This window comes from Colletotrichum spaethianum (assembly GCF_022836535.1).
Source record: "Colletotrichum spaethianum MAFF 239500 DNA, contig17, whole genome shotgun sequence".
In the NCBI taxonomy this organism is placed as follows: Eukaryota; Fungi; Ascomycota; class Sordariomycetes; order Glomerellales; family Glomerellaceae; genus Colletotrichum; species Colletotrichum spaethianum.
This window is the reverse complement of record NW_026054787.1, coordinates 999291-1020016: the sequence shown is the minus strand read 5'-3', so window position 1 is coordinate 1020016 and position 20726 is coordinate 999291. Positions and strand designations below refer to the sequence as shown.

Here is a 20726-nt window from a genome sequence, read left to right as displayed (position 1 = left end):
ATATTGATGGCTATGTTAAAAAACAGAGGACTGTTTGATCGTTGGGAGTGATTGTGTGACTGATTGATGTAACACTGCAGGAATGTTTCAAATTGAAATACAGTCAATGTCTCATAATCAAAGATCAAGAGAAATCATAAGGAATCACAGATTGTGAAGCTCAAAACTATTGAAGCATGCCAATCGTCATATTCTCATGCTTGTTGGTCACCTATGGCAGTCTTGTCAAACACCCGTTATCAATGCACGAAGAAACAGAGCTTTCTAACAACTACTCCTTGACTTCTCGTGGATATGGCGGAGTTGCTGAGTAGTAGAGGTTTCCCGCCGGGTTATCAAGTATGATTGCCAGCTGTACTCTGTCGAGTCAGCAAGCGGATCTGCCCACCTCGAGGCCGATTTCAGGCTGGTTGCGTGAAGTCTGATAAGTTATTCCATAGACGCTATCGCCTCTTACAAGGATTCCGTGCAAAGAAACTAATGTAACCTTGTCTACGTATTCAAAGTCAGCTTGACACTATGATAAGAACAAAGAACACGTGCAAAGATGTGTACGATGGCCTGGTCCTGAGGAAGAGTGTTTGATGCCCACACCCCCTTCCCCCACCCACGCCCCCACCTCGGTTGCTACTCAAGCCCTCCTTGTAGCCCGGTATGGCCAATCCTGGCAAGTACTTCAAACTAGTGGTAAGCATCGCGTGCCGTGGTGGAGCAATTCGGTGTCGGATTCTGTGCTGAAAGTCTCCAGAAATACCCATGGTTTGGTTGCCTCCTTAATGTATTTTGTATGACTCGTTCATACGAGAACACACCGCTTATCCACATCTCGTTAAGTACGTATTCGGCTATATCGTTCGCCACTACAGGTAAAGGGGCAAACGCGTTATACCGGGTCGACATTGGACCAGCTTCTACTAGGTGAAAACTAAAATCAGTAACGAACTAATCCAGCGGAACCAAAGTCCGATCTTTCCGCACAACGCGAGTGATATCAAAGACATGTAAGACATGACTAGCCATATGACGGCTCCAATGGATTTACTTCGTCGGTTGAATAATGCACATCGACCGTGGAAACTCGAAGGCCATATCCGCTGAATGCAAAGTTCAGCTAGCATTACCATTTAACTGATGAACACGTAGATCACCCATTCTAGTACTCGTGAATCCTTTCTCCAATTTATGTCTACATCTGACAGTGGATTGAATACGACAGTAACAAACAAGAGCTCATTCGAGGCAGGACGTCGGGCCCGATGAGGTTCTCGGCTCCGGCTTGCAGGTAGCTCAGTAGATGAAGCTACGACCATGGGGTGGAAATATCCAAGGACCCAGGCCCATGACTCGAGTGTAATGTGCCCAAGGTAGGATTAAACGGGAAGATGCATCGCCGTGGAGCTCTGCGACTGAATCAATACATTTATGTAGCGAAGCCAGGCAAACTATAGTCGCAGAAGGGTAAAGTTCTCATTATTTTAATAATGCACTTAGAGTAGTCTGATGAGCACCTCGATGAATCAATTAGAAGCATCGCTAATCCTGCAACTGATTCTTACAACATCAACTGTGCCTCATCCTTTTGTTGGCTCGAAATATCACGCAGCCCCGCTCCTTACCTTCAAGACTGCCACTGTCACTGCCTACGTCACCTGATGCAATATGACTGGTGCTCTAGCAGACTCGTATAACCCCTCCGTTATGCTTGCGACAGATGTCACTCGCAAAAGCTACGTTGTCCGCGGTCAACTGATGCTGTCGAGTCCAAAACCGATAGAGCTTGCTCGCGATGTCGCAAAGCTGGGGTACCGTGCATTGTCAGCGTGCGCGGTAAAGTCGGTCGACCGTCCAAAGGCATGAGGAAAAAACTAGCAGACTCTTTGCCGACATCTCCTCCCCCAGACATTCAATTCGCTTCAGCCCATGCAGAACTTGGCACTGGCACCAGCGATTGCGAAATGGACCAGCCGTGGGTTCCATCTCCAGGGGGTTCTCACATCGATTCGCTGGGTCTGCAACCGGACTCCCATGCTAGTAATGGGTCTCCAAAAACTGTTAATGACATTGAACCCGACCTGGTCTCAGACACAACTCTAGACCACCATTCGAGCGCTTTCGGGCAGTCTGCGGTCAGCACTCAGACCTCGGGCACGGTACGCCCCGTTACCCCCCTTGAGTTGATCACTACTGACGCGTTTTCCAGACGCCCTATGATCTGTTTTGCATCGCGCCTGATGCAGATGTTGACTTCACAACGCTTTTCCTTCCAGCCAACATGCCCAACTCTATATCCTCTCCCGGGAAACCGGCTAATCAGGTTGGGAATATAGACGAGATAATGGAGGACCGGTCCAGAGCAGATCAAACGCAAATGTTTATGTCTCATGCAGAGAAGACAACGGTTGACGCAAAGTATCATAACGGTGCAAGCCATGCAGCCGGAACCGAAAACCATATGCCGACCAAGCCTCAGACACCTCGTGTTTGCAGCACGGCTAGTTACCGGAGGTTACTGGACCTCAATGCTAGACTTGTTTCATCAGTAACAAGCTCGGGTCCTCTTTTAAGCTTGTATCAGCTCCAGAAAGAGGTTGTGTTCTTTTCTGGTGAGTTGATTGAGGCCGTACGAGAAAGTATGCCTCAAGTCACGGACGACTCGCTCCCTCAAGGCAAGGCGCCGGTAGTTGGAAACACTCATCGTCGTGCAACAAGTCAAAATGGCGAAGATACTGTCGGCGCAGCTTTGAGTCCCGTATCTGCGAAAATGGACAACCAAGAGAATTTCGGAATCCAGTCGTGGGGCCAGTGGGTCCCCGAATCAGCCGTTATTTTCCTCCTCCTTGGATGTTACACTCAGATATTGCATCTATTCGAAATCACAATCAACAACCTTTGGGATCAACATCATAATCATGCCCCACACGATACCAAACAGTGGAATAGCACTCCTATCAGCTCCCTTATGGAGATATCGCTGACTGTTCACACTGTCACGTACCTTCTCAACCGTTTACGCAGAGCTCTTGTTCTCCCAAGGCCGGAAAGCTTTGCTCAGGCTACGATACCGGGCGCATGTGAGTCCCAGTGCTGGGAACATTCTTTCACGGGCTACAATATGCTAGAAGAAAATCTTTCTGGAAGGGCATTGGATGACATGAGGAACCGTGAGCAGTGGTTAATGAGAAAGATGGAGCTTCTTCAACGGAAGATGACTGACTTCGATGTTTGATTTGTGGTGTAGCCAATGAAGACTGCCGTTTATTGCAGGATACATATGCGAGAATGAATATTTGTTTGGCTTTATAGGTTATTTCAAATGGTCTTCGGTCTGTGACTATCCATTCAGTACCTGATTCAGTGATCGGATAGGAGGCCTGGCCTCTGTCTCCCCATTTCTCTCTGTCGATATGTATGAGATCATTAGTTGAGAGGACGCAGCGCGTATTCCAAGGCTAATCCACTAATGAGGTTTGCGATTGCAAGAGCGTAGCACCAGCCTGATGAGCCAGCCCAGCCAGGTAGCAGATCCCAATGGGTTAGTGCAACCAGCGAGACCAGCCCAATGGTAAGACCAGCAACGGAGAATACGAAGTAGTACTGCTTCGCCTCGATCACAATCCCCACAACCGTCAGGAGTGCTGCAATTGAGATGGCGATCACAGCGAGGAGGCCTTCAATATGGTTTCTGAAGCGAACGGCCATGCCCTTGACGCCCGACTTGAGGTCGTCGGCTGTGTCTTGCCTGGCGTAGACCACATCGTAGAACACCACTAGTAACATGACAGTGGTCGAGAGACACAAACTTGGGATTAGGTACGGCGCAGAAAGAGCCGGCAACCCAACCGAGTAGGCAGATAAAGCAACCGTAGATCCCAGAGTCGAGCCGAGTATGACTTGGGGAAAATGAGTGAACCGTTTCCCGAATGGGTAAATCATCGCGAGTGCTACAGAGACCAGTCCGACCAATGGACACTCGTAAGGCAGTAGGCTGAGCGGCACGAACGCAGCTAGCGTCAGGATCAGCGCAAAAACATGCCCTCCAGTTGTAGAAATGGCGCCGCGTGCAATTGGTCGGTTTCGACATCGCGCCGTCTTGCGGTCGTATTCTTGGTCTATGTTATCGTTCCATGCGCATCCGGCACTACGCCAGAAGAAGGTCCAGATAAGTAAGACGATCGCGCGGTGGCCCAAGGTAGAGAGAGTCACCGGAACGTCCTGTACTGAGGACGCGTACGTGATGCCCACGATGTGTGGGAAGTAAATCATGTAGATGCCGTGTGGTTGATGGATACGCATGAGCTCGCCGTATGGCACCCATGACGAAGGTACTTTGGACAGGATTCCTTTTGTCGGCGCAGTGTATTGGACTGGTTCTCTGGCCAAGGGCCTCTTTTCAGAAGCTTCTCGCTTAGCGGCTTTGGTCGATCTGGACGCCATGTGCTCAGATGTTTTTGTATCTACCAATGATGGGCGGGCGTTCTGGTGGGTTTGATGAAAGGCAAAAGCTTGAATCAAAAAGGTGTTTTTTCGAGTCTCGAAGTGCTGGATTCAACGGATGCCGGAAAGATGATAGGAGCTAGACAGCCTACCATGTCCCAAAATTATCTCATATTCAAAGATTAACCTGCTTCTTCAACTGAGAAAGAACTAGAGGCAAACCCGCCGAGTAAAGCTGCCAAGGCGCCGATCTACCCGAAGCTTAATATTCGCCGATGGAACCGTGGGAAAAACACCGAGTCAGTTTGTATGAAGATGAAGTATTCTACAGGACTAGTCACTTCCAAAGTACAATAGCTCCCCCACGTACCATTTTCAATATCACTCAACCCACATCGCTCATCGCCTTAAACCCGTAAGGGTTACCAGCATACAAGCCATCAACGAACACCCCATGAAGATTCAGCTTTAACTATGGCTTCCAGTTTCGTCTATGGCGTCAACCATGGCCAAATCCGGCCGTTTGTCAAGCCCGCGGTAAACTTCGCCTCGGAAAAGAGGCTAGAGGGCCATTTTCATTCGCTCCCTGAGCTTATTGACTTCAACGCTGTCCACAATCCTTCTCACCCGTTTTGCATCCAGGCGAAGCCCACTGAGCCCTTCGACACTATCACACATGCCGAGTTTAAAGTTGCTGTGTCTAGATGTATGGCTTGGCTTAAGGACAACATCCCAATTCGGGGGGTCGCTGGGAACAAGTCCTCAACAAAGATGGCGCCCGTGGCCCTATTCATGGAAAGCGATGTTGGCTTGGTGATCTATGAGTTTGCTCTCATAAGCATGGGCGTACCTGTAAGTGTAAAATGTTTCTGGGCAATTGATTCTATAGTGATCAAGGCTAATAATCTTCTTAGCCCCTTGTTCTTTCTGCGCGTCTTCCACCAATCGCCATCAATGCACTGATGGATGCGACTTCGGCTAGCTCGTTTATTGTGTCTCAGCGCCTTAGCGAGCTCGCGAAACCAGCACTAGCAGCCCTGGCATCCAAGGGCGTATCAACTCACGTCGGTCGCCGCTACGATGCCTTCTACGAGCCGCAGGCGGATCCTTCTTCTGTACCTACCTTTGAGAAACCCGAGGACCCTGATAGCATTATCTTGCTACTCCACTCGTCGGGAACAACAGGACTGCCAAAGCCCATTCCTCTTACTCATCGTCAACTACTTTTTGCGGTCAACTGCCACGGGTTTGACACCGAAGAGCAGGCACAGGGTTTGAACCTATCCACTCTCCCTCTGTTTCACGGTTTCGGCCTCGTTGCTCCTGGTCTCTCTTTATCCGCCGGAAAACCCACTCTGTATCCCGTGAGTGACGGGATACCAAACGCCGTCTCGATTGTGGAGCTCGTCAAGAAGACCAATGCGAAGTCCATGATGACGGTACCATTTCTTCTCGACGCTATTTCCGACCTTCCAAATGAAGAGGGTATCAAGGCGTTGGCGCACATGGACTTTGTGGGAACCGGTGGTGCTGCGCTGAGCGCCGGCGTCGGTGACAAATTGACGGCAGGAGGAGTGAAGCTCCTTAACTTTTACGGTACCACGGAAACAGGTCCCCTCTCTCTGACTTTTGCACCCACAGACTCCTACGACTGGAAGTTTTTCAGACTACGGACCGACATGAAATACAAGGTCACCGAACTAGAGCCCAGAGACAGCGAGAGAAGGTTCCGCCTTACCGTGTTTCCCTTTGTCGGCACAGAAGGATTTGAGATCGCAGATCAGCTTGTCCGGAACGAGCAGTACCCTGAAACTGATTTCGCTGCTGTTGGCCGGGACGACGATGTCATTGTGCTAGCAACTGGGGAGAAGGTTAACCCTCTGATTCTTGAAACCACGTTGTCTGAAGCGCCAATGGTCAAGTGCGCAATTGCCTTCGGAGAGAACCAGTTCAATCTAGGCGTCATTGTCGAGCCCGCGGGAGCTCTTACTCCTCAGAATGGGGGTAATTTCCGTGAAACGATCTGGCCCATCATTACTGCGGCCGGACAGAAGATGGACACCTCAGCACGCATTCCCTCGCCTGACGCCATCATCTTAGTTCCAAGTGATAAGGTTATCCCCAGGACCGACAAGGGCTCCATTGCACGTAAGGAGACATATGCACTATTCGAAAAGGAGATCAAGGCTGTCTATGAAAAGCTGCTTCAAGCTGCCACCGAGGCCACAGGACCCCTGGCTCTTGATAACCTGGAGGAAAACCTCAAAGCCCTAATTCATGAGCACCTGAGGCTTCAAGCACCACTCTCAACCTGGGGAACTGACGAAAGTGTTTTTGACCTGGGCGTGGACTCTCTACAAGCTCTTCAGCTACGCAGAGTTCTTATTGCCGCGGCCTCAAAGACGGAAGGTCTACGGGATGTCAATGTGGCCAAGATGATACCACCCCAGTTCATATACCTCAATCCTTCGGTGTGCGACATGGCGGCTGCGATTACCCAAAGATCAACTACCAACGCAGACTCGATTGAAGATGCTGTCAAAGAGGCAACAGAGCTTGCAGATCTGTACAGCCCCCGTCAGGCCATCGCGCAGCAGAAGCAGCCCAGCAGTTCTGACAATGCTGTGGTGCTTTTGACCGGTAGTTCGGGAAGCCTGGGATCACACTGCCTCGCGGACCTGGCTCGACGAAAGGGGGTAAAGCGTATTATTTGTCTCATAAGAAAGGACAAGGGAACCAATGCACCACCTCCTCCAGGTGGCGGACCGTTCGACCGCAAAGTCCTCAAAGTGAGAGGCCTGGAACTGACCGAGGAAGAATGGTCCAAAATTGTCACTCTCGAAGTAGATCCAACAGCTGAACGTTTGGGGCTCATGCCAATGGTCTACGCTGCCATGCAGGAGAGAGTCACTCACGTTATCCACGCCGCTTGGCCAATGAACTATCTCATTCGGCTGCGCTCATTCCAGTACCAGTTCAAGTTCCTTAGAAGCTTGATTGAGTTTGCAGCAGAGGGACCTAGTAACACGAAGCGGCGCTTTATTTTCATTTCATCAATTGCTGCAGTTGCCAGGGTCGGATTGAGCAACGCCGGATCGGTTATTCCCGAAGCACCTGTATTTCCCGAGGATGCGGCATGCGGCATCGGCTACGCTGACGGAAAGCTCGTCTGTGAAAAGATTTTAGAGCAAGCAGCACAGACATATGCAGGCGAGTTGGAGATTACTTCTATTCGCTGCGGACAGATTGCTGGTGCCAAACTTACAGGGGTTTGGAACGCAAACGAACAGATTCCCATGCTGCTCAAGTCTGCTCAGAGCATTGGCTACCTTCCCCAACTACCTGGCGTAAGTAAAAATTCTTTCGTCAACCAATATCTGCATGCTAACCATTTCCACCACAGGACCTCTCTTGGACTCCAGTGGATGATGCAGCGTCGGTTGTCTCAGAAATCACCTTCTCCTCGGGGGAACTTCCAATCGTGCATCACTTGGACAACCCCACGCGTCAGTCTTGGAGCGGCATGGTTGAAACTTTCGGCAAGGGCTTGAATTTGAACAAAACACCCGTGCCGTTTGAAGAATGGCTTGACCAGGTTGCAAGCCCTGAGCATGATGACGAGCAATATCCTGTCAAGAAGCTTTATCCATTTTTCAGGCATTTCTTTCAGGCTGTTGCCTGTGGGAAAGTGGTTTTGGGCACAAACGTGACAGTGGCTCGGTCCAATACTTTACGCGACATGGGCGCTATCAATGAAGCCACTGTTCAAGCCTATGTCAAATACTGGTTTAATGTTGGGTACTTGAGCAAGTAGTATCTTAAGTGGTTGGCAGAGACGAGTGTGGAATTTCTAGTCGTAAACTTTATAAACTCTGAGGTTTAAATATTGTACTTAACGGAATTGGCATGCTTTTCGTTGTCATTTGATCTTTAGAAACGACAACCCGGATGTTTTTAGAGGCTTAGTGTACATGACTCCTTATCCAATTAACACAACGGTACAGAAATGTCGAAGTTGGCTGCAAAAGGAGTTGATTCGATCAAACTATTCAGCTCGCAGCTGGCAATGTTAGCAGGCGTCAGAACACTCGGATAATCTGCGAAACCATCACGATCGCATACATCTTTACACCTGCACCAGTAATTATCACATGACGAAGAAAGAGCTAAGGACAGAATGAATCATCTACTCACATGCCTAACGCTTTGCCTAAAGCGACTCAATAGCACAGACATGATTACTCCTCACTACAAGTACCTGTGTTTAGGTCTTCTTCCCAAAGTGTCCCATCGGATAGGGCAAGACGTCCAGCGCCTCCCTAGGGTAGGCCAATTAGGATCATCGCCCAGAGATTCTAGACCCCATCATACATCTAGGTAACAACGTTTATCAATTGTGCATCAAAGTAGATTGGCATTTGTGGTAATCTGCCGTGGTCGATGAGACACTTAAGGAAGTTTCCTTCCGTGCGATACCTTTCTACTAGCCCGGTTCCAATGAACAGTACACGTAAGATAACTAGTTCAATACAGGGGGGGCTTCCATATGAAAGGATTTTGTGTGCTTCTAGAGCCCGCCCGTGTATTCTGGAGGTATGGTCGTCTCCTGTTGTGTGGTCATCTGGCAGCGACTAGACTGATATACACCGACACCCTGGTCTTGGGCAAGGAAATTATCCGACTGCTACAGGGTCTTTCGGCGGAATTCACCATTATCATAAACATGACTCTAGAAGGACAGCTCTTGCTTCATGTGTTTGCGGTGTTTTTTGGTCATCTTTTGAAACTTCTTCTCAATTTCACTTTTCACTACTCCATTTGACACCGCAGTTTTTCGAATTGAGATTGGGTCAGCCCAACATGACGTTGACGGCGCCAAAAAATGTCGTCTCGGCAGCAATATTCTCCCCGCAAAGTAGCCGACCTCCGACAACACATCTTGCGTACGTACGCACCAAGTTGCTTGAAGAACCATTCCTCAAACCGCTGAGGGACGCAGTTATTAAGCTTCCAGAGATATGGCAAGAGCTGGCCTCTTTGAGTCGAGGAATTATTCGCCCAGAGGCGGCGACGGCGCAACTCCTTCTAAGCTTTCCGCACTGGATCGAGACTGGGGAATCGGATATAATTAAGCAGGATATGACAGGCGTCATCACCCTGCCATTGCTAACAACAATTCACGTTGTACAATATCTTTGCTACCTCAAGGAGAATGGTTTGGCACATTCAGATTTCCTGCGATGTGTCCAGTCAGGAGGTGTCCAAGGTTATTGCATTGGGTTATTATGTGCAATCATCGTCGCGTCCTCAAAGGACGAAGAAGAACTGATGCAGCATGCAGTAACAGGCCTCCGTCTGTCCCTTGGAATCGGGGCTTTCGGCGACCTGAGTCAAGACTGGTCGAGATCAGCGCCGTATACTTTACAGATATCCTTGAGGAATCCGGATGATGCGCATGAGATTCTCCGCAAGTTCCCTACCGTAGGCTTTCCATTCCCCTTCCCAAAGGCTCTGAAAGTTATACCAACTCTGGCAGGCTATCATCTCGACCATCACGGAGCCGAGAACAATATGTATAATTACACCCGAAAAGGATGTCGACGCACTCAAAGCTCACGCAGAAAAGCAAGGACTTCGACCCAGGATGATGCATATCCGAAGCAATCTGCACAACCCAGAAAACGAGTCATTGGCAAAACAGTGTTACGACTTGTTTGAACAACTTTCGTTTCCAACCTCGGATCGTCTCCGAGTTCCTGTCCGTTCAAACCAAACTGGGGAGTCACTGATGGCGGGAAGTCACCAGCTAAGCCGGAAAATTATCACCACTGTCCTGGCATCACGATGCGATTGGTCTCAAGTTCTTCGAAACCTCGCGATAGATCTCCAACGGACAGAGGAAAAGCGGCACACTCTCGCTCTATTCGGTATCGGCGATGCTGTTTCGGTGCCGTTGTTCCAACGAATCGGACTCGAGATCTCAAAAGTGCATGTTCTGTCAAATATGCATATTAACCAAACTCTTGGCATCGCTCCGAGCAATCTGGACCGATTCCCAGACGACGCCATTGCAGTCGTTGGTGCCGCCTGCCGGCTTCCTGGTGCCAGCTCGTTGGATGAGCTCTGGGATATTATCTCACAAGGCCAAAGCAAAGCAGAGAAGCTTCCTAACGATAGATTCGATATCCATGGATCATATAGGGCGTATCAAGATCCAGAATGGATGAAAACCCGGGAGTTCTACGGAAACTTCATCGACAGTGTAAAGGGCTTTGACAACACCTTCTTCGGCATCAGTCCCCGAGAAGCAATGTACATGGACCCTCAGCAGCGAATTCTGCTAGAGACGGCTTTCGAAGCTATGGACTCGAGTGGTTACCTTCGACATCATAGACGCGACCGCGGGGACCCTGTCGGATGTTTCATTGGAGCCAGTTACACCGAGTATCTCGAGAACACAGCCGCCTACCCTCCTTCTGCTTTCACCGCCACGGGTACCATTAGGGCCTTCTTATCGGGCAAAATCAGCTATCATTTCGGTTGGACTGGCCCATCTGAGGTCATTGATACCGCATGCTCGGCCTCGCTCGTTGCCGTGCACCGAGCTTGTCGAGCCATTAGCGCCGGCGAGTGTCCTATCGCCTTGGCGGGTGGCGTGAACATCATCACCGGCATAAACAATTTCTTCGATCTCGGAAAAGCTAACTTCCTCAGCAAGACTGGCCAGTGCAAGCCATTTGAAGACTCCGCAGACGGTTACTGCCGGGCAGATGGTGTCGGCCTAGTCGTTTTGAAGTCTCTCCGCAAGGCAGTCTCAGACGGAGACCACATATTTGGCGTCATTCCATCCGTAGCAACAAACCAAGGCGGTATTGGCGCGCCCAGTATCACCGTTCCTGATGGGGCTTGCCAGAAAGCGCTATACAGAACTCTACTTCAAAAAGCAGGCATGAAGGCGGACCTCGTCACTTATGTCGAAGCCCACGGAACGGGCACGCAGGTGGGAGACCCCATTGAGATCTCCAGCATACGTGAGGTCTTTGGGGGTGATCAACGATCCAACCCATTATACATCGGTTCTCTCAAGGCAAACATTGGCCACAGCGAGACCGCTGCGGGTGTGGCAAGCCTTATCAAGGTTCTCGCAATGCTCCGCAATCGCGCTATTCCGCCTCTGCAAGGCTTTAAACGTCTTAATCACAAGATACCTCCACTGGATGAGGAACGAATGCGCATCCCAACAAAGTTGATTCCATGGAATGCTGTGTCCCGGGTTGCCTGTGTGAACAGCTACGGAGCTTCCGGGAGTAACTCAGCGTTGCTATGCGCCGAATGGCATGGAAAAAACAACAAACTGTCCAATGACAACATCAATCCATCTGCCCTGGAGTACCCTATCCTCTTGAGTGCGGCGTCAATCGATAGTTTACAAAGATATGCCAGGGCTTTGGCTGCACATATCACGAAGCAGACCCCGGATTTAACGCTTGGCGATTTATCTTTCACACTGAGCGAGCGCCGGAAACATCACCACGTCCGGTTGTCACGGACCTCGACTGACCTCGCCGGGCTGATACATCAACTACAGAACTGCCGTTTGCAGGACTTTTACGTAACGCCTGGGAACATCAAGCACGTTGTACTTGTATTTTCCGGTCAAAGTAGGAAAACCATAGCCGTTGATCCTTCCGTCCGCCAACAGAACCCTCGCTTCGAGCATTACATCCAGGCTTGCAATAATATACTCAGAAGCTTTGGATGTCCTGACATATTGCCTTTTCTGAGTCAGACTGAGGCCATATCTGACCCCACGATTCTGCAATGCGGAACTGTTGCTGTGCAGTATGCTTGCGCGCAGTGCTGGATTGACGGCGGTCTCGAGGTTGCCAGCATTGTTGGCCATAGCTTGGGCGAACTCACGGCGTTGGCCGTCTCAGGCACTTTATCTCTTGTTGAAACACTGAAGGTTGTCTTCACAAGAGCCGAACTGATCAAGAGCCGATGGGGCTCAGAGCGTGGAACCATGTTGGCAATCCACGCTGACCTAGAGACTGTGCGTTCCATCATGGACGCTGTCGAAACAATAATTCCGAGCCCACAAGGAGCCTTAGAGATTGCCTGCTACAACAGCACCAACAGTCACATTGTTGTTGGCACAGAAGAATCAGTTGCCGCTGCCGAAAACATTATCCAGCGAGACAACAGATATCAGGGCCTCCGATTCCAGCGCCTGAACGTGAGCCATGGCTTCCACTCTCGCTTCACACAGCCTCTCCTACAGGGTTTGGCAGAGTTAGAGAATACCCTTCATTTCAAGAAGCCTGTCATTCCTTTGGAAACAAGTACTCGGAACCAGGTTGCATTCGGCGACAAGTCAACTACGCAATATCTCGCCAAACACGCCAGGGATCCGGTGCATTTTGTCGACGCGGTTCGCCGGTTGGAACAGAGGCTCAATGCATGCGTCTGGCTGGAAGCGGGGTGGGCTACGCCTGTCGTCGCCATGACTAAGAGAGCCGTTGCAAACATTGATATACACACCTTTCAACCGGTTTCATCTATAGCGACAGCTGTCTCGGAGCTTTGGCGCGAAGGCGTTGCCGCTACACACTGGAGCTTTCTAACTGCCAAGGAGAGCGGCATAAAACACGTATACCTCCCTCCGTACAGCTTCGATCGTCCAGAATACTGGCTAGGGCATGTGGACCGCGCAACAGAGGAACGCAAAATTGCAAGATTACCAAAGCACGGCAGCAAAGACACTTCAGATAGCCGAAGGACGAAAAGTCTTGTCAGCCATACAGGGACTCTCGGCTCTTCACATCAGTTTCGCCTCCATACAGACACAGAACGGTATAACAGGATTGTACAAGGCCATGCTGTACGTCGGAAGCCATTGTGCCCGGCTTCCGTGTATATGGAAGCTGCAATCATGGGTATTGAGCAGCTGGGTGTTTCTGCTAGAGGCAAGACTCTCACATTCGAGAAAGTAGTGTTCGACCGGCCACTCGGCTGCGACCCCAACCTCGATGTGCAGCTCATTCTTAACAAGCTTTCCGATGCTGAAGAAGGAGTGTGGAACTACGCTGTCCAGTCTTCCCTTAGGCAAGGTCACTCGAAAGGGGCACTAAGTGTTTCGAGCTTGACGAAACCCGACTTCCGGATATATGAAATGCTTCTGATGGACAAAATGGAATCGCTAAAGAAAGACCCTAATACTGAGAGGCTCAAAAAAACGACTGCCTATTCTGTCTTTTCTAAAGTCGTCGAATATGCCAGTCTACTCCAGGGAATCTCAAGTATAACATTGTCAGATAAGGAATCTCTGGCACACATCAAAGTTCCGAGAACGACTTTCGAGAACCCAGAGAGCACAGTTACCGACTTTTGTGACGCCATCACGCTGGACACATTTATTCAGGTATTAGGCTTGCTTGTCAACTGCAACGCCAGTTCCAGCTCCGAGGACGAGATCTACGTTGCTTCTAGCATCGGCAAGATGGTGGTTTCCCCCACAGATTTTCTGAGACAGCAGACTTGGGACGTGTATGCTGCGTACTCGAACATTGATCATAAGACATCCAGTGGTGCCATATTTGTTTTCTCCGAAGACGGCAAGTTAAGGACCTTTGCAACAGATGTTTGTTTCGTTCGGATTCAAGCCACCAGGTTGGAGCGGGTCCTGAAGGCTGCTAATCCAGGCCTTGGTCTCCCAACTGCAACAGAGTCTATTCCTCTCAGCAACAGCACAGCCATCTCGGAGCCTAGCTTTGGTCAACAGGTGATAGTCAGCAGCACTAGCATAACCTCCAATATGGCGAACCCGGCGCCTTTCGACTCTAAAGGCAGAGACCAGATATCTGTCAAGATCACCGAGCTGAAGTCTCTCATCTCCTCCTATACCGGAGTCCCTCTGTCAGAAATTAAGGAAGACCAAAGTTTGAGCGATATGGGCCTGGATTCGCTGGCTTCTATGGAACTGACAGATGAAATTGGGTCAAAGCTGGGCCTCAGGGTTCAGACTGAAGACCTCTTGCTGGATACTGTTGGGTCCCTTGTGAACCTTTTGCAATCTTCAGGATCGGTGCCCAATTCCGAGAAACAGGCAACAAGCAGCAAATCCGAAAGTGATCACACACCCCCTGAATTTTCAAATGCTACAAGAGATGTTACTGTTGGGGAAAATGTGGGCACAGCATTGGAGCTAAACCATCATCCGAATTTCGAAATGGAAAATGGCCAGAGTGGCTCCTGGGCAAGGCCAGTGAGTCCGCTAAGCACTAGATTTCGATTGGAGACAACAGTCTACAAACAAGTTGACGGAGTCGAGATACTAGCCGATCTCTACATCCCAACAGAAATGCCTCCTCGACCGATGGCCGTGGGTAAGCAGCTTCTATCCTCCTTTCAGTAAAGAGAAGCGGTGACTGATACTTCTATGATGAAGCCCTGTGTATTCATGGCGGCGGTCATCTCACACTTTCGCGGAAAGCTGTCCGACCCGCACAGATCAAGTTTCTCCTCGCAAATGGGTTGTTACCAGTTTCTGTGGACTATCGTCTCTGCCCGCAAGTTAACGTGGTTGATGGCCCGATGACTGACATACGAGATGCGTGTGATTGGGCGCTAAGAGAACTACCCAGCATCATGACTGCCAAGGGAGTTGATATTGACACATCGAGATACGCAGTTGTTGGCTGGTCCACTGGCGGAACGCTTGCCATGACAACATCTTGGTCCCTGAGGCAAGCTGGCCTTCATCCCCCCTCAGTGATCTTGAGCTTCTATTGTCCAGTAGAGTACAATCCAGAAGGTAAGTTTCCAAGTTCCTTCGATAGGTATGAGTAATGACAGATAGGCTACCCAGCACCGATAATAATGGGTCATGAAATTGAACAGCGAACTATGCCACTGAGTAAGATTCGTGGGCTCCTCTCCAATCAACCTGTAAGCCTTCGATACTTTGGTACTCAAACTTCAAAAACTCTTTCTGATCCTTTCCTCCTAAGACTACTAGCCACGCGCCCAATAGCCTTGACACCACTAAGCTTGGCTGGATAATACGCGGAGACCCTCGCTCGGAGCTTGTGCGCGCTCTTGTCAAAGAAGAGAAAGGAATGTCTCTGCTGTTCAATGGACTCCCAGAAGACGGCGAGGTGCTTCGCTATCCGGACGCTAAGCGTGCTGACGCTTTTAGCCCGCTTTCCCAAGTACGCAAGGGCAACTATCACACTCCGACATACTTGGTGTTTGGGGACCAGGACGAGATTGCGCCTTTCAGCAAGGGATTAGAGTTTGCGCGAGCTTTAGAGCAGCAAGGCGTAAGGAGCGGGTTCCTTCCCGTCCAGGGAGCCCGGCACATATTCGACCTCGGACTGGTCCCGGGAAGTGAGGGCTGGAATGTTGGAGTCGGTCCGGGTTATGAGTTCTTACTAGAGGAACTTGAGAGCGCTAGTGGTTCCCGTTCTTGATCTATACAAAATGTTTGACGTCAAGCTACGGTTTTTCTTTTATACTGGCTTTATAGCGCATTCTGTGGCTAGGTAAATCCAACGCCTTCTCTCCGTTCGTCACCAGTTCGTCATGTTCACCATTGACTTTTTTTTCAAAGATTTCAAAATTTCATCATATTTTCACCTCAACTATAGGCATCTTTTTATGCCTGTTGAGTTGATACTGTCTCAGGGAGTTTCTTCAGTTTCTTTCAAACGATCCTCCATCTTATTTTTTTTCCCTTGAGTATGATTGCCCGGTTAGCTAGTTTAACCAGCTTTAATCCTGTTATTTCATTGCCGCTGGTCCGCTCATCTTAGACCTCTTGCATCATTTTTTCTGTCGTTACAATCCTAGTCAGCCTAGGAAGCCTAATGCCTCACAGCTGGTTGAACTTCTAAGTCAATAATAAACAATCTCTCTTCATCACAGCTACTATCTGTTTTCGTCCTAATTTGATTTAACTTTTATTTTGCTTTACTTTCAGATTCTATGGCACGTCTATCTACGCTTCATCACTATCTACTCACCCAAGCAATTTGCGGCCAATTCTCGCTGTGAGATCGGGGAACGGCTGCTATAAGAACTGTATTTCAATCGAACTTTTGTCGAAATCATGTGGAGCGCAGAGGCAGGTCAAGACACAGCTGACTACGGTTCATAACATGACAAGATCGGGAAGTGCCGACTGATGTGACCCAAGTGTTCAGGATGAGGGAACGACAACGCCATTGAACGTCTTCGTCTGGAGGGTGTCTCAAATACAAGAGTCAGCTTCTTGTCACACTAGGAGAACCACTATACCATACCTCCTACTAGCATCACCTGTATGCCAATTTGTAATCGAGGCTAGAGTCTGAGGTTCGACTTAGCATCGTACCAAAATGACAGATCTTCTCCAAGGTTCCAGTCGTTTGATTTATCTAACCGCCGAGGTTCTGCCTCACTGGCAAGTGGACCGTATATTAGTGGGATTTCGGAGGGTTTCTTTCTTCGGCGCTTTCCTGGCGCACACCACCGATTGAATTTTCCGAATATGCCGATCAGCAAACAGCAATTAGCAGCCCGCTTTGGCTCTTTCAATTGTTTGTGGGAATGAGCCAATGAAGTTAGAGCGATGTATTGCAATGGCGAATTCTTGCCAAGACATCTCTTTCTGCCTACCCGAAGTTAATGGTTGTGTGTGGGTGTATTGGTGCTTGTATTTGTGTGACATTTCGGACAAATATGTCCGGCGGCGAACCCCCGACGGAATGATTGTTTTTTTGTTGGACTGACCTAAGATTAGCCTTTGAATGAATCAATTTTCATCATGTATCCAATCATACGTCTTTCTTTGCTCGCCATTGGCGTGTTCAACATGTTCGCCGCTCCTGTTCAATTCTGATCTATTCTCAAAACAAGCCCAGTCACGGTTGCTTTTCTCCAAAACTCAAACTAGACTCTTCGACTCCCCGCTGCATAAACACTTACCTGCCTGGTTTTCTAGTGGTGGATCTGAGACTTTAGCTCTGACTTTACGCCCGACTTTTGCAGGCTGACAAGAGTTTTGATGCAGAGAAGGTTCATCATGGTTCGCACCGAGAAACCCAGCAATATCAGTGTTGATGAGGACCTCCCACTACAGGTTTCACAAGGGCTTTGGTTCAAGCATAGCAGATTTATTATTCAGAGAACTATCAGAAAGACAGAATCAAATCTCATTCAATCATGCTAACGTACTCCGTTCAATGACGGGTTATATGCAGTGTAGAGCGCGAGCCGTATGTATATGCCAGCCGTACCAGGTCTATCAATTCATAGATAGAGGGCTCCGTTATTTTATGCACTTACTTCCGTCGTGCCATTCATAACCGATCTTTTCAAGCCCAAGCTACCCCTGACCAGATTGGGGACAAATCCGAGGATTGAGTCCGTGCCAAAAGTATTGATATTATAAGTATCCTCAGTACGCATCATCTTTCTAGCACGGATATGCTTGACGGCATTCTGCTCCGCAGGTGAAAGGTCAGGATTGTAGCCCGAGCCATCGGGGGCATCCTGTACAACCTTCATGACCTTCTCCTTGTTCGTTTCGGGGTTCACGGGCTCGAAGGCGTGTGCGCAGAACTCGAGCGTCTTGTTGAGTTCTTCTTGAGAAAGATTGCCATTGGCAGCATCTGCCGTTCCTTGGATAACTGTCACCTGAGTTAGAATCGGTGAGAAATTTGATTCTAGTTGGCTTATGCACTTACTAGGCCTGAAAAAGGAAAAGGCACGGTCAAAGTTGTCTTCGTCAAAGTCGCTGAGGACAGGATCCTCTTGGAAGCGCATTTGCCTATAGGCACTGAGGACCACGAGAAGGAACCTTGTGTAGGCGGCTGCAACCTTCTTAGTATGCCATTCGGCAGCTTCAGGCTCCTCGATGTCGCCGCGAATTGATGCAGCTATGGTGGTGGCGGCTGAAAGACCGCCCGTAAGGGCGATGTGGACACCCGAGGAGAAGAAAGGGTCGATGAAACAGCCTGCGTCACCGACGATGCGGGCATTTGGAAACGCATAAGATGAGGCACTATAGGAGTAGTCTGAGGCCGACTTGACGTCACTAACGAACTCGCCATCTTTAATGAGCTCTGCGCGGAGCTCAGGTGCAAGTTTGAGGCTCTCGTGGTAGAACTGGGTGGAATCAAAGCCGCCGTGCTGTTTCTTATGCGCGGCCAGTTTCTGGTTCATGACAACACCAACGGAAGCCGTACCGTTGTGCAGGGGAATAAACCAAGCCCAGCCACTCTCATCTAGCATACGTCAGCATCTGACACCGAGAACAAAGTCCGACGATTATCAAATATACCTCTCAAGGCCTCGAAAAACGGGGCGTTTTCTCTGTCCGTGCCAGGGGAGTATCTGCCGCAACCCTTCCAGTAGCCCCAGTTGGCGACGTTCTTGAGACCTTGGTTGTATCGTCGGTTCTTCATGTACTTTGTACTCAGTAAACCAATACGGCCACTGGCATCAACGATGTAATCGAAAGCTATCTCGCCTGTCTGCTTGGTCTCGGCAATCTCGTAGACCGCAGCGACTGGACGGCCAGGCAGGAGGTTCGGTTGGCCCTCAGGAACTGTAGTGGCGTCTTCGAACCGAATCGATTTGACCTTGACGCCGTCGAAGATATTTGCGCCGCTCTCACCAGCATGCTGGAACATGAGCTGGTCAGCCTCGGCCCTTACAACATTCCAAGCATGATTGCCTGGGCCACCAGCGGCCAGGAAATCGGTATCTGGAAATGCTCAGCATCCTTCACTGAAAGAACTCGTAGATTTTGCTGCTTACATCCAGCTCGCTTGTCCTTGTTGAGTTTGAAGGCAGCACCAGGCTGCGATTTTGTTAGCGCAAGCGTCTCAAGTCATCCAGCTCTCAGTTATAGTTCCTTGCTTTTTTGTTGAAGCCATAAGCGTCAAATTTGGTCTCCAAGTCTATGAACCTGAGGAGATGACGCATCGACGCCAGCATACTCTCGCCAATGTGGTACCTTGAAAGCATCCATGTGAGAACAGAACAACTGGCATACTCTTCAAAGGAACAAAATACCTGGGAAACTTGTCTCCTTCCAGGACGACAACATCAATACCCTCTCGTGCCAGGGCAGAGGCGGCATAGGACCCACCGGGTCCGCCACCGACTACCAGGACTGTGCATTTTGGCGGGATTGTTGGAGACATGGCGTTTGAGACGAGTAAAACGAGTTGCGATATTTGATGGTATGTAAAGCTCAACAATCCGCTCTTCGACTGTCAAAGCTACTTGGTTGGGTTTATCTACGTGTTCATGTGTCCCGCTTTCGGCGATTTTCTCACAGGGCCATACTGACTGTCAGTCGATTGGTGTCGAGGTGGGGGAAAGGATCTAAATCCACCGATGGTCGGTAAGCGACTCATACATTTGTTCACAACAAACTGTGCTTGGCACGTACCGCAAATTGTGTGACTATGGCACGATGTCTGTGGCACTTCATATTTGTTACCGTCTTACTTTGTTGGTTTCTCTTGGCTTTACACTACGAGATTGACAATCTCCAGGTCACGGGATTATCGTTTCCAGGTTCCTGTGTAACCGACAACTCTCGGTTCGCGGTCTCGACTCGTCTGGCACGCATATGACAAACCCGTAATCCGTAGCATTCGCCTGCAATTATCTCCGATGGATTATTTTCATGTGGCCTCTGACTAAAACCCCGCCGAATGCGCTGATACCGGGTCCAATCCCTAACCCCGTGGCCTTCTTATTCTATCTGGGTAAACAGCTTGGGTGCGCCCTTTGGCGAAGGTCGATGCTGCTCTCGGCTGAACCTCGCCCAGAACCTAGCGCGAAGTGCGGGCTGCGGTGTGTCTACGTCTGCTAGAAAGCATAGTGTGATAGGCAGGAGCCGTAAACGAGGCCAGGCGGAGCAGACGTCGTAAAGACGGCGAATTGTCTGGGTGGAAGCTGAAGTCGAAGCAGAGTAGGTTCTTAGGCTGTGATAATCCAATGCGAAAGGCGCACTAAAGACAGATCGATGCTATCTTCGCTACAGTGAAATGAGGCCAACAAATAACTTCCTACTAAACGCAACCACATCAATTTCCCTCTGTTCGTGCTTCGGATGGAAACTCCTAACACACATACAACACCTATTTGCGGCGCAGGAGTTGCTGAGATCATCTGCCATGAGAAGCTGGTTTATATCCGCCGACTTGTAAGCTTGGAGGCAATGAGAACACCGTAAGGTTTAGCAATGAAATCGAGCCCATCAAGGCGCTAAGCAGCATAGGAAGAGCACTAGA

At 49.6% G+C, this 20726-nt stretch overlaps 5 protein-coding genes across 5 annotated transcripts; 3 read left to right on the top strand and 2 right to left on the bottom strand.

Annotated features, from left to right (window-relative positions):
- Positions 1-3417: 3417 nt before the first annotated feature.
- On the bottom strand, positions 3418-3777 carry ColSpa_07069 (polyprenyl transferase ausN; the record flags this gene model as incomplete). Its single annotated transcript, XM_049273281.1, has 1 exon — positions 3418-3777. One exon carries the CDS (start codon positions 3775-3777, stop codon positions 3418-3420), a length of 360 nt encoding a protein of 119 aa, XP_049129238.1.
- Positions 3778-4908: 1131 nt separating this feature from the next.
- ColSpa_07068 (adenylate-forming reductase Nps11) lies at positions 4909-8248 on the top strand (the record flags this gene model as incomplete). The annotated part of the gene is made up of 3 exons (XM_049273280.1): positions 4909-5286; positions 5349-7781; positions 7838-8248. 3 exons carry the CDS (start codon positions 4909-4911, stop codon positions 8246-8248), a joined length of 3222 nt encoding a protein of 1073 aa, XP_049129237.1.
- Positions 8249-10438: 2190 nt separating this feature from the next.
- ColSpa_07067 (citrinin polyketide synthase) lies at positions 10439-14848 on the top strand (the record flags this gene model as incomplete). Its single annotated transcript, XM_049273279.1, has 1 exon — positions 10439-14848. One exon carries the CDS (start codon positions 10439-10441, stop codon positions 14846-14848), a length of 4410 nt encoding a protein of 1469 aa, XP_049129236.1.
- Positions 14849-15551: 703 nt separating this feature from the next.
- ColSpa_07066 (non-reducing polyketide synthase mapC) lies at positions 15552-15905 on the top strand (the record flags this gene model as incomplete). The annotated part of the gene is made up of 1 exon (XM_049273278.1): positions 15552-15905. The coding sequence occupies one exon, from the start codon at positions 15552-15554 to the stop codon at positions 15903-15905; it is 354 nt and encodes a 117-aa protein (XP_049129235.1).
- Positions 15906-17748: 1843 nt separating this feature from the next.
- Positions 17749-19109, bottom strand: ColSpa_07065 (flavine halogenase aclH; the record flags this gene model as incomplete). Its single annotated transcript, XM_049273277.1, has 3 exons — positions 17749-18104; positions 18162-18701; positions 18758-19109. The coding sequence occupies 3 exons, from the start codon at positions 19107-19109 to the stop codon at positions 17749-17751; spliced, it is 1248 nt and encodes a 415-aa protein (XP_049129234.1).
- Positions 19110-20726: the final 1617 nt, after the last annotated feature.